Raw genomic sequence first — 13,817 nt, forward strand, 5'->3', positions numbered from 1 at the left:
ATTTATTATGGTAAAAGACACACTGCCATTAATCCCCCTCAAAATACTCTCCCTCGCTTTGAACACACTTATCCCATCATTCTTGTCACTTTCCGAAGCAGTTCTGGGAGTCCTCTTTCGTGAGTGTCTTTAGTTGCACTGTTGTGGCTGCCTCAATGTCCTGAATCAATTCAAAACGTTTACCCTTTATGGTCATTTTGACTTTGGGGAAGAGCCAGAAGTCTCACGGTGCCAGATCAGGTGAATAAGGTGGATGAGGACACACTGTGATGTTTTTATTTGACAGAAATTGCCGTACAGAGCGATGTGTGACACGGAGCATTGTCATGATGGAGGATGATTTACAGCACACTTAAAAACACACCTTCTCTCAACCGTAGCTCATACCCGACCAACTGCACCAAACAAGTTTAAATTTGTCACACACTGTTACTAAGGTCTGACGTGCCATATTGAAGATCCCTGCCTTTCTGTTGGATGGCACTTCGCAGCAGCATTCACCATTATTTTTTTATCACAACAAAAAGGCTCCGAGTCACACATGGCTTCTGGTGTGGCAATTTCTGTCAAATAAAAACATTACAGTGTGTCCTCATCCACCTTATTCACCAGATTTGGCACCGTGTGACTTCTGGCTCTTCCCCAAAGTCAAAATGACCATGAAAGGTAAATGTTTTGTATTGATTCAGGACATTGAGGCAACCACAACAGCACAACTAAAGACACAATACAGGAATTCCAGAACTGCTTCAGAAAGTGCCAAGTATGATGGGATAAGTGTGTTCGAAGCGAGGGAGAATATTTTGAGGGGGATTAGTGGCAATGTGTCTTTTATTGTAATAAATTTTTTTTAATTTAAACATTCACCATAGTTTTTGATCGTACCTCATATGTCCCTTTTCCTCCCTACTTTAGTTTTCTAAAATATAACCTCTATATACATTGAGCACCACATCAATGTTTTTGCTTTGTATCATCAAATACAATTGTAAATATTGAAGAGAATTTATTTATTCCTTCTACTTTCCTCATTCCTAACTTTCCAAGTATCACATTAAGTTGTGTCTCATTGACTACTTTTATAGTCGTTATTTGGCAACAAATTTCCTTAGCTTTCCTTAATCTGAAAATGTATTTATTTTTCTTCATTCCTGAAGTATATTTTTCCTGGATACACAATTCTGGAGTAACATCAGTCTTTTCTCTTTCAATAGTTGAAAAATGTTGGGCCACTTCCTTCTGTGTTCTGTAGGTGTTTGTTTTTTTAATTAATTTATTTTTAATAGTGTTTTATTTTTTTAATTAGCTGACATACAATATTATATTAGTTTCAGGTGTACAACCTAGGGATTAGACATTTATATAACTTATGAAATGATCACCCCAATAAATCCTGTACCCACTTGACACCAAAGTTATTACAGTATTATTAACTATATTCCTTATGCTATATTTTACATCCCCATGATTATTTTGTAACTAACAATTGGTACTTCTTAATTCCTTCCCCTTTGTCATCCATGCCCCCAACCACCCTCCCAGCAGGCAACTCTCAAAATGTTTTCTGTATTTATGGGTTTGTTTTATTTTGTTCTTTAGATTTCACACGTATGTGAAATTACACGGCATTTGTCTTTCTCTGACTTACTCCATTTAGTACAATATCCTCTAGATCCATCCATGTTGTTGTAGATGGCAAGATTTCGTTCTTTTTTATGGCTGAGTAATATTCCATTGCATATGTGTACCACCTCTTCTTTCTCCATTCATCCATTGATGGACATCCAGGTTGCCTCCATATCTTGGCTATTGCAAATAATGCTGCAATGAACATATGGGTGCACGTGTCCCTTTGAAGTAGTATTTTGGGTTTCTTCAGATAAATACCCAGAGGTGGTATTATTAGGTCCTTCTTTGTCTCTTGTTATAGCCTTTGTTTTAAAGTCTATTTGTCCCCAGATGGTGCTAAGTACTGTGGAGATAAACAAAGTGGGGAAGGGATTTGCCATTGTAAAGAGGGTAGAGTGAGAAGGCCTCACTGAAAAGGTGGCATTTGAGCAGAGACCTAAAGGAGGTTTGAAGTTTGTCAGTCAGTAATTATTTGCCTAGTTTAATACTGAGCCAGGCTCTGTAGGGCAGCTTAGAACCTGAGTGTTTACATCATCATCCTTGTCCACAAGTTGCCTCTAAGTTTAGTTGAGGAGATCCGATTCCCCTAATTTGGGGAAACTGAGGTCCAGAGACTGGAAAGGACTTGTCTAGGGTCACCCATCTCATTAGTCTCCTGATTTTCACAGCACTGGTCCAGCACCCCCGCTCCTACAGATTCCCTCCCACACACACCTGAAACAACAGCTGGCCTTCTCGATTACTTAGAAAAGAGAAACCTTTTTTCCCATTAGAAATATTGATAGAATTGCATTGAGGTATGAGGAAGGAAAAAAAGGGGGGGACTTGAGCTTTAGTGGTCTGACATTTCCCAACTGTGGGACTCTGGGCTAATTAATCATTTCCCTTTCCTTGTAAAGCAGTTTTCTCATCTGTGAAAGGAGGATTGAACTCTGTAAATTCTAAAGGCTATTTCTAGCTCTAATCTTCTGAGAGTTTATAAAAATGATTAGGTTACCACCTTAGTTTAGTCTCTTTAGGTTGATAGACCACATTGTGACGTGTCTTAATAATACCAACTAACACTTATGTAGTGTTTACTCTATGCCAGACAGTGTTCTAAGTTTTTTACTTGTACTATTTCATTTAATCTTTACACAAAACCTGTCTTGTAGGTGCTGTTATTAGTTCCATTTTGTACATGAGGAAGCTGAGACAGAGTGAGGCTAAGAGCCTTGCTCAAAGTCTCATAGCTGGTAAAGTGGAGGAGCAAAATAAAATTAAAATTAAAAAAAAAGAAAGTCTATTTGTCTGGTATAAGTATTGCTACCACAGTTTTGTTTTGTTTCCATTTTCATGAAGTATCTTTTTCAGTCCCTTTACTTTCAGTCTGTGTGTTTCAATATGATTCAGATTCAATCTGAAGTGAATCTCTTGTAAACAGCATATGTAAGGGTCTTATTTTCTTATCTATTCAGCCATCTTATGTCTTTTGATTGGAGCATTTAATTTACACTTAATTGTTGATAGATATGCAGTTATTGCCATTTTATTAGTCATATTATTTACCTTTTTTCTTCTTCCCCTTCTCCTTCTTCTTAAAGAAGTCCCTCTGTAATTTCTTGTAATACTGGTTTGGTGGTCATGAACTCCTTTAGCTTTCTCTAGTCTGGGAAGCTCTTTATCTGCCCTTCTAGTCTAAGTGATAGCTTCGCTGGTAGAGTAATCTTGGTTGTATGTCCTTGCTTTTCATCACTTTGAACATTTTGTGCCAATCCCTTCTGGCCTGCAAAGTTTCTGTGGAGAAATCAGCTGAGAGTCTTATGGGAGATCCCTTTAGAGTAACTAACTGCTTTTCTCTTGCTGCTTTTAAGATTCTCTCTTCGTCTTTAACCTTTGGCATTTTAATTATGATGTGTCTTGGTATGGGCCTCTTTGAGTTAATCTTGTTTGGGTCTCTCTGTGCTTCCTAGACTTGTATGTCTATTTCCTTCACCAGGTTAGGGAAGTTTTCTGTCATTATTTCTTCAATAGGTTTACAATTCCTTGTTCTCTCTCTTCTCCTTCTGGTACCCCAATGATGGGAACGTTGGTACGCTTGATGTTGTCCCAGAGGCCCCTTAAACTGTCCTCATTTTTTGAATTCTTTTTACTTTTTGCTCTTCTAATTGGTTGTTTACCTTATCTTCTAAATTGCTGATTCGAACCTCTGCTTCATCTAATCTGTTGATTCCCTCTACTGTATTCTTTATTTCAGTTATTCTCTTCTTTATTTCTGACTGATTCTTTATTATGTTTTCTATCTCCATTTCTATTTTTCCTATCCTTTGTTAAAGTTCTCATTGCATTCATCTACTCTTCCCCAGTGTTCACTAAGCATATTTATACCAGTGTTTTGAACTCTGAGTCTGGTAGATTGCTTATCTCCATTTTGTTTAGTTCTTTTTCTGGAGGTTTGTTTTTTTATTTGAGACATGTTTCTTTGTGTCTCCATTTTGGCTGCCTTTTTGTGTTTGTTTCTATGTATTAGGCAGAGCTGCTATGTCTCCCAGTCTTAGTAGAGTGGCTTTATGTAGTAGATGTCCCAGTGGCACAGTCTCCCTGGTCACCAGAGCCAGGTGCTCCAGGTGTGTCCCTTGTGTGGGTTGTGCATGCCCTCCTGTTGTAATTGAGCCTTGGTTGCTGCTTATATGTCAGTGGGAGGGACTGACCCTCTGGCTAACTGGTTGTGAGGACTTTCCATGACTACAGTGGAGGAGCTATTGTGCAGGGGCTGACCTCATGGAGCAAAATTCGCTTTAGCAGGGCTCTGGTGCCTGCCCAGTCTGTCCTTTGGGTGTGTTGCCTGTGGAGGCAGCCGGGTGGTGCTCTGGTTTAGTCCAAAGCTGGCCACCTCATGTATGGCGCTGGGGCCTTATGGGAGGAGCCATAGACCAAGTTCAACCTATGCTCTCCAGGGCCACCTCGCATGAGCCACAAAGCAATCCACACATGGCAGCCACCATGCTGGACTTGGAGGTACCTGGGAGAGACCAAGCTGTAGACCAAGATTGGCTGTTGCTAGTGCTGGGCTTAGGGCTTCTCAGTACAAGGTAGGTGGCATGCAGAAGCCAGAGGCTGCTTGTTTGGGTTTTGTGAACATTTGAGAGATTTTAGGGAAGTCCATATCATGAGCCAAAAGCAACCATTTTTACAGAAAAGCTACTGGAAGTGGCTTGAGTGAGACCACAAGTTGGGTGGGGTGGGGTCTCAGGGAACCACTAGGGCCAGGTAAACAATATCAGCTAAGTTAATGGAACTCAGATATGGTGTTCACCTAAGTCTACATACTGGCTAGGGAGGGCTAACAAAGGAACAATGCCTTCTGCAGCACTTCTGTCTGGAAGAAAGCTGCCCCTCTAGCCCTTGCCCTGAAGCCAGATAATTCAGTTCCTCCTTGTATGTCCCTGGCACCTTTCGAGCTGCTGCCTGTGCTGGAGCTCAGAGCAAATAAGTCCATGCATGGGCCCTTTAAGAGAAATGCCTGGAACTCCAGCAGCCCTCCATGTCACTCAGCCACCATCTTTACTGGTTTTCACAGCCAAAAGCTGAGGGGACTTCCCTGCCCCTGCTGGGTAGCCTGGTATCGGGCTGGGAACCCTCACTCCCCCGGAGGGGAACTTCACAGCAGAAATATCCCTCCCAATTTTACCACCACATGTGAGTGTGGGAAAGCCCAGTTCCACGTCAATACTCCTCCTATCAGTTTCAAGGTAACTTCTTCTGTACGTCCTTAGTTGTAGGACTTCTGTTGAACTAGAATTCAGGCAGCTCTCAATGATGGCTGTTCTGTAGTTTAGTTGTAATTTTGATGTGGTTGTGAGAGGAGGCAAGAACAATGTTTACCTACACTGGCATTTGATTGGAAATGTCTTCTGTAATTCCTGATGAGAAATCTGCTCTCATTCCAATTGCCATTCCCCTAATGGTACTGTGTGATTTCCCTTTCAACATTGTTTTATTTGGTTTTAATTTTCAGTTGCACTATAATGTTTCTGAGTATGGATTTCTTTAGTTTATCCTGTGTGGAGTTCACTCAGCTTCTGAGAAAATATAAGCCATTATTTCGTCAAATGTTTTTTTACCTCCACATTCTATCCTTTCTACAAGTATCTAGTACAATGGTGCCTCAAATGTTTGATCTTTTGTTATTGTCCCACAGGTCCCTGAGGCTAAGTTCACTTTTCAATTTACTTTCTCCCCATTATTCAGTTTGAATAATTTCTGTTGATCCATCTTCAAGTTCACTAATTCTTTCCTCTGTCCTTTCCATTATGATATGAGCCTATCCAGTAAATTTTGCTTATTATGTTTTTCAGTTATAAAATTTTCATTTGATTCTCTATATTCTCTACTTCTTTGGAGCAGTTTTCTATGTTTCCATTTGTTTCGAGAGTGTAATTGCTCATTGGAGCTATTTTACAAAAGCTGCTTTAAAATCCTTGCTGGTGATTCCAACATCTATGTCATTTCAAAGTTGGCATCTGTTGATTATCTTTTCTCATGAGAGTTGAGATTTTCCTGACTTTTCATATTACAAGTAATTTTGGGCTGTATGCTAGACATTTTAAGTATTATACTATGCCACTCTGATTCCTATTTAAATCTTCTATTTTAGCAGATAGTCAACCTGTTTAGATTCAGAATCCTAGGCTTACTTCTGTGGGCTGTGATTCAAATGTCAATTTAGTTTATAAAGTCTCTCCAGCACTCTTCTGGGTTTCCCCACTGTGTGTTACCTAGATGACAGAACTCCACTCCACTTTATCTTCAGCATGTACTTGGACGGGGAGAATCCCTGCCTCATTTCAGCAGGGCAAGAATGAAAAGTAGGGTTCTGTCCATAGAACGTACTAGAGAGGGGCACTGGCTCTTTAATGGTGGGGTGGGGAGTGGAAGTCCAATTCCTATCCACGGGCTCAGCTGGGGAGAGCACCACCTTATTACCACAGGGAGGAAGTGGAAATCAAGAGCTCCAACCACAGGCTCCTTTGCAAAGGTATGCTTCTTCCTTACTTCAGAGCAGAGGAAGAAGTCAGAGTTTTGCCCACAAAACTCAGTAAAGTAAGGGCACCACCTTGTTAATGCTGGATAATTGTGAAAGCCAGCATCTCACCCACAGGCTTTGCTGGGGAGAGGTGCTACCTTGTAATTGCTGGTGAGGTGGAAATCAGAGTCCTCCATACTGGTGCTACTAAAAAGCGCCATTGCTCCATTGCTATAGGGGGAGGGATAGAAGTTAGAATTCATCCCAGAGGCTCCACTGCAGAAGCAAATTTTGTTACTGCAGGTGGGCGGAAGGGTATGTGTGTAAGACAAGAGTTGTGGCCACAGATTCTGTTGCTGCAATGCCTGTTGGGGTGGAAGGGAGGCATGCAGCTTTTTTGTGATATTCTCCTAGAGAGCAGGCAGGATAGGTTAAAAGGTTTCTGTCTTACTGGGCCATCCTTTGGCTAGAGGGAACAGGCTTTTCTTGGTGCTATTTTTTCTTTTTTCTTTCTTTTTTTTTTTTTGTCTGTACCCTTTAGCATTTCCAGGTTGTGGGCTTCTCGAGAGCCCAGGCCAGAATATATGGGAGGCAAGAAAGAAACAACAATAAAGAACTCACTCAATCTTTGAGTCCCAAGGTCTCTAGTCAGTCCACCTTGTTTTCCCTAATTTTCAGAGTTTTCTGGTAGGTGATTTATGGGTTTTGTCCGGGATTTTTGTTGTGATTAGTAGGAGGAATACAGTCGAATGGGTTTATTCCATCTTGTTCAGAACCCAAACCCTGTCTTACTTTTAGTCAAGATTTTGTGTCTTATCGCTCTCTAAGTTTCCAAAGGATATAGATTGTGTTTTTATTAATCTTTTTATTAATTGTTGGCCTAGCAGAACGTGTCATATATGACATATCCTTTAAGCTTAGTTTATGTAAGAAACTGTTAATACAACTTCTTGGCTATTACTGCCATCAGGTTCATAATGAAACTCAAATTTCTTCATTCATTCAGTAAACACCTATTTTATGAAAGCTTCTAGGGGTACCACAATGAGTAAGATAGCCAAAATCCCTGGTGTTATGGACCTTACATTTTACTAAGATAGGGTGGAGGTACTGCAGACATATGAATACTGTCTTCTCTTCAGATTGAACAAAACTCAGTCTACTGTGTTTTAGTTAATATTAGGAACATACATTTGAAAAAATGACAATATTCAGAAATCTATAAATTTGCAATTGGCATAGGGTAATTTTTCCGCTTGGTACAAGGGCTCTTGAACGATCCAATAAATTAATCAGCAGCTACTTACCACATAGAGCTGTTTCCACAGGCTAGCCCATTCTTGCAGAGTTGCTGTCACCTCAGTTACGATAGAGTCTTCAAGTGGGACCACAGTTTCATACTGCCTAGAACCATAACAAACAGCCACATTATCGTCAATAAACACCAGCATACTATCTACTGCCCTTTGAAACATGTGCAACTCAAATTTTAAATTCATGCAAATATAAAGAGAGGTACATCTAACTGATTGAGACCCTTTGCAGTTATATACTGCAATGGTATAATTGAACTGAATTAATGTAAAAACATTTGGGCTCTGCTATACATATTTTCATATTAACAATGCTAACTATTGTTAGTCAAGGAATTCTGATCCTAGAAACAGAAACATACTGGGTTTCTCTCATACCTTGTAAACAGCACTATAGTGCCAGTCCCTGTATTAACTGCCAAGAATTGATCAGTGAACAAAAATGGACAGGGTCCCTATCTTCCCCTCTGGTTCTAGCTAGGGGATCAAACAAATAATCACAACAGATATGAACAATGATGAATCTAAGAAGGAAATTAAAGTGTATAATCAGAGGTTTTAGATAGGACACATGATTTAAGAAGATTTCTTCTTTTACTCACTGGTTGTTCAAGAGTGTGTTGTTTAATTTCCACGTATTTGTGAATTCTCCAAGTCTTCCTCGTGTTAATTGATTTCTAGTTTCATATCATTGTCATCAGAAAAGATACTTGATATGATTTCACTCATCTTGAATTTAAAGCTTGTTTTGTGGCCTAACACATGATCTAACTGAGAGAATGTTCTATGTATACTTGAGTAGAACGTGTTATCTTGCTGCTGTGGATGGAATAATGTGTATTTGTATCACAGATTTATTTGATCTAAAGTATAGTTCAAATCCAATGTTTCCTTATTGATTTTCTCTCTGGGTAATCTGTCATTTGTTAAAACTGGGGTATTGAAGACAATCAATATTGTATTGCTGTCTATTTCTCCCTCAGTTCTGCTAATACCTGCTTTATAACTTTAGGTGTTCTGATGTTGGGTGATACATATTTATAACTGCTATATATTGATGAACTAATCCCTTATCGTTATATAAACACTTTTACACACCATTACAGTATTAGGGTATACTGAACTTGACTATATACTTATCTTATCATTGTTTTACACTTGCATAAGTTTTTGTGGACAAAAAAAGGGGCCACATACTAAACTTGAGAAGTTCAGGGGAGGCCTGCATGGTAACCTTACAAACTCAGCAACCAAAAGTAACCACACAGGATGGTCTGACATAAAAATTCCTAACAAAAGGTCATGGCAGGTAGTCACATCCCCAACCTGTAGCTTTCTTGACAATGGTCAATCTTTACCTTAAGTTAGCCTATCTATTGTCTTTTGGGATCTAAGACAACATACCTTTGAAATGCCAGGGTAATCTTCTTTTCAAGACCCCCTGAAGGCACAACCACCCGCACCGGAGCACAAGCCCATGGAACCCTTCACTGTTATCTTGTTGCCCTTATACCATCTCTAGCTACTGAAATGTTTACTATCCTGCATCCATTAATGTAAAAGTATGTGTCTCTCCATTTTGCTTTTTATCCAATCCCAGAGGTTTCCTTACTTTGCTTTCTCCTGCCTCCTTAATCTACCACCAGTGGATTTCATGTAACTCTCTTTATGTCTCCTTTTATTCTAATGTACACAATAAGCTGCCCAACTGCTATTCTTCAGAGCATTTTCTCAATCCACTGAGATTCTGCTTTCCAGCAATTGTCGTCAAATAAACTCATAAAAATTCTCTACAGTTCTGGACATTCCTTACACTAACATTTTCATGTTATTAACTAGCATCCTTTCATTTCAGCTTGAAGAGCACCCTTTAGCATTGCTTGTAAAGCAGGTCTAGTGGTGATGAACCCTCTCAGCTTCTGTTTTTCTGGGAAAGTCTTTATTCATATCTGAAAGACAACTTTGTCAGGTAAAGTATTCTTGGTTGGCAGTGTTTTCTTTCAGCACTATGACTGTATCATCCCACTCTCTTGGTTTGTTAGGTTTCCACTGCAAAATTGTTGATAGTTTTATGGAGTTTCCCTTTTATGCGACTACTCTACCTTGCTGCTTTCAAAACTCTATGTTTACTTTTTAATTTTTTTACAGTTTTATGTAATGTGTCTCAAAGAAGTCCTCTTTAGATTGAAACTGTTTAGGGAGCTTTTGAGCTACATCTACCTGAATATTCATCTCTCTCCTCATATTTTTTCTCCTTCAGCCATTTCTTTAAATTATCCCTATCTCTTTCCCTCTCCCTCTCCCTCCCTCCCTTCTGGGACTTCCATAGTGCATTCTCTTTTCCTTCTGGGACTTCCACAATACATTGATTAGTTCCCTTGATGGTATCCCATAAATCCCACAGGCTTTCTTCATTCCTTTTTATTCATTTTTCTTTTTTCTCTTCCAACTGGATACTTTCAAATGACTTCTCTTTGAGTTCACAGATTCTTTCTTCTGCTTGATCAAGCCTGTTGTTGACACTATTACATCTTCATTCCTTGTATTCTTCAGCTCCAGAATTTCTCTTTGGTTCTCTTTATGATTTCTATCTCTTTGTTGAACTTCTCGTTTTGTTCATGTATTCTTTTCCTGATTTCATTATCTATCCATGTTCTCTTATAGCTGCTGAGCTTCCTTTAAACAATTATGTTGAAGTTCTTTTCAGGCAATTTGTAAATCTCCATTTCTTTTAGAATGGTTAATGGAAAATTAATGTTTGGTGTTTTTTATTCGGTGTCATGTTTCCCTGATTTTTCTTACATTAACTTTTTCAAAGTGTAGAAATAGTGTAAAGGTTACCTGACTTATTCTATAAAGCTAAACTAATCTTTACACCAAAACTAGTCAAGGATATTACAAGAAAAGAAAATCACAGACAAGTCTCATATGTATACAAAGAATCAAGAATGTTCAAAAAACTATTAGAAACAATTAACAAATAAAGTTTCAGGATACAAAGTCAATGTATAAAAATCCATTGCTTTCCTATATACTAACAATGAAATTTCAGAAAAAGAAATAAAAAAACAATTCCTTTTACAACTGCGACAAAAAGAATAAAATACCTAGGAATAAACTTAACAAAGGACATGAAGGTCCTATACACTGAAAACTAAGACATTATTAAAAGAAATTGAAGAAGATACAATGACATGGAAAGATATTCCATGTTCATAGACTGGAAGAATCAACATAGTTAAAATGGCCATATTACTCAAAGCAATATATAGATTTAATGCAATACCCATCAAAATACCAACGGCATTTTTTTTTTAAAAGAAATAGAACAAAAAAAATCATTAGGTTTATATGGAATCACAAAAGACCAATCACAAATAGCCAAAGCAATCTTAAGAAAAAAGAACAAGGCTGGAGGTATCACACTCCCTGACTTCAAAGCAATGATAATCAAAAAAAGCATGGTATTGGCAGAAAAACAGGCACACAGACAAATGGAACACAACTGAGAACCCAGAAATAAACGCACATATATATGGGCAGATAATTTTCAACAAAGGAGCCAAAAACATACAATGGAGAAAGGAAAGCCTCTTCAATAAACAGTGCTGGGAAAATTGAAAAGCCGGTTGCAAAAGAATGAAAATGTGAACATCTTTAAAGTTCCCATAAGAAAATTTCCACAGATAGCCTATTCAAGCAATTTCATTCCCTGTCAACCAAAGAAAAACAAGCACTTCAGCACAAATGGTACAGGTTTTTCAAGAAGCAGATGATACCGTGTTTCCCCCAAAATAAGACCTAGCTGGACCATCAGCTCTAATGCATCTTTTGGAGCAAAAATTAATGTAAGACTCAGTCTTACTTTAATAAATACCCAGTCTTATATAAGACTGGGTATAATAATAATATGATAAATATAATATAATACCGGGTATTACATTAATTTTTGCTCCAAAAGATGCACTAGAGATGATGGTCCAGCTAGGTCTTATTTTTGGGGAAACACAGTATATCCTAAGAAGCACTGGAAATAGTGTACCATACGACCCAGCAATCTCTCTTCTGGGTATCTACCAAAATCTGAAAACAATTATCCGTAAAGATATATACATATCACTATGTGGTACACATATCATTGCAGCATTATTCACAGTGGCCAAGACATGGAAACAACCGAAGTGTCTTTTAATAGATGATTGGATATGGACTACATATTTTATAGATGATTGGATATGGACTACATATTTATAGATGATTGGATATGGACCACATATTTTATAGTACTATTTGCATCAATATTAAATATCCTGAGTGTAATAATTACATTGTGATTATGTTAGAGGATGTCCCTTTTCTTAGGAGATACATACTGAAATATTTAGCAGCAAAGTATTACAAAGTGTAAAACTTATTCTCATGTGTAAAAGCAGGGCTAGAAGGAGAACATGACTGCAATACATAATTGGTGAATCTAAGGTAACTGATGAATCTAGAGGAAAGGATATGGGTACTATTATATTTTATATTACTCATTTAACTTGCCTATACATTTGAAATTTTTCAAAATAAAAAATTAGATAAAAGAAGTCTGATGATTTTTTAAAGGATTATACAAAAAAAAATTATCCCAAAACCAAGTATTTGCCACCTGTCAATCACTTATGGCTATGAGGGCCTTAACTTGAGTTTTTCACACTGTATTGCTCTTCCTCTTCTTTCATTCTCTCTCACATCTCTTCTTATCAGGCTTTCACTCCCACCACGCTATCTAAACTGCTCTTCACAAGATCTCCATTCTTACTAGACTTCAACAGTACCAGACATATTTGATTAGTCCATCCTCTAAATATTTTCTTTGCTTGGTCTCCAAGATACAAATGTTTCATTTCTCCACCTACCTCAACTTTTCAGATTCTTTTGACTGATTCTCCTCTTCCTTCTATTCTTTAAGCAGTATAGTTCCCCAGTATTCTACCCTCATCTCACTTCATCTACAGTAACTCCTTTATTATTCACATCCAACCCCATAGTTTTAAATACCATCTGAATGCTAATGACTTCCAAATTTATGTCTGTAGCCCCCAAATCTCCCCAGAACTCGACATTCACAAAGCCAGCTGCCTACATGCCAGCTCCACTTGAATATCTAAAAGTCATTTCAAATTTAACATGTCCAAAATTGAATTCTTTGATTTCCTCCCCAAAACATACTCCTTCCCAAACTTCCGCATCTCGGGAAATGACAACTACATCCTTATAGTTATTAAGACCAAAAACCCTGGAGTCGTCTTCAATTCCCTTTTGTCTACTCTATATACTATCAGCCAATCCTGTCAGCTCTAAGGTCAAAATATATACAGTACCTTATCGCTTCTTATCACTCCAGTGAACACTTGAGAATGAGCTATTATGTTTTTCCCTGAACTGCTATCACCTTCTAATAGGTCTCCCTGCTTCGGCCCTTGCCCCACTATAGTACTAGTCTCAACACAGCAGCCCAGAATATTATAATTAAAATTAAATAAGGACATATCCCTTCTCTTTCCAAAGGCCTTTAGTTGCTTCCTGGCTCATTCAATAAGAGCTAACACCCCTGACACAGCATACGAGGCCCTACAATATTCATCCCCTTGCTGCTGCTCCCGGCTCATCTCCTTTCATTGCCCTGACTGCCACACATTACACTAGCATCCAACTGTCTGCCTTACTATTCATGAATAACACAAGCACAGTCTGCATGCAAAGGAAGCAAACAGCATACAGATAAAACTCATGAATTAATCAGATTTACGGGGCTGGAATCTGAGAATGACAAAGTGAGGCCAAAAAGGAAAAAGGGAAACAATAATAGTTGTAGAAACGAAGAT

At 38.3% G+C, this 13,817-nt stretch overlaps 1 protein-coding gene across 10 annotated transcripts in view; it reads right to left on the minus strand.

Annotated features, from left to right (window-relative positions):
• The window catches only part of DOCK3 (dedicator of cytokinesis 3), a 292,122-nt gene that overhangs the window by 219,004 nt on the left and 59,301 nt on the right, over nt 1–13,817 (minus strand). For 9 of the 10 annotated variants that reach the window (XM_074312252.1, XM_074312255.1, XM_074312249.1 and 6 more), the window contains one exon: nt 7,942–8,038. In XM_074312252.1, coding sequence (XP_074168353.1) covers nt 7,942–8,038 — 97 coding nt within the window. Of the gene's footprint in view, nt 1–1,648; nt 1,799–7,941; nt 8,039–13,817 lie in introns of those variants that run through there. The other variant, XM_074312253.1, reaches the window with a different exon arrangement.

The sequence above is a fragment of the Rhinolophus sinicus genome, linkage group LG10, assembly GCF_036562045.2.
Source record: "Rhinolophus sinicus isolate RSC01 linkage group LG10, ASM3656204v1, whole genome shotgun sequence".
Taxonomy (NCBI): Eukaryota; Metazoa; Chordata; class Mammalia; order Chiroptera; family Rhinolophidae; genus Rhinolophus; species Rhinolophus sinicus.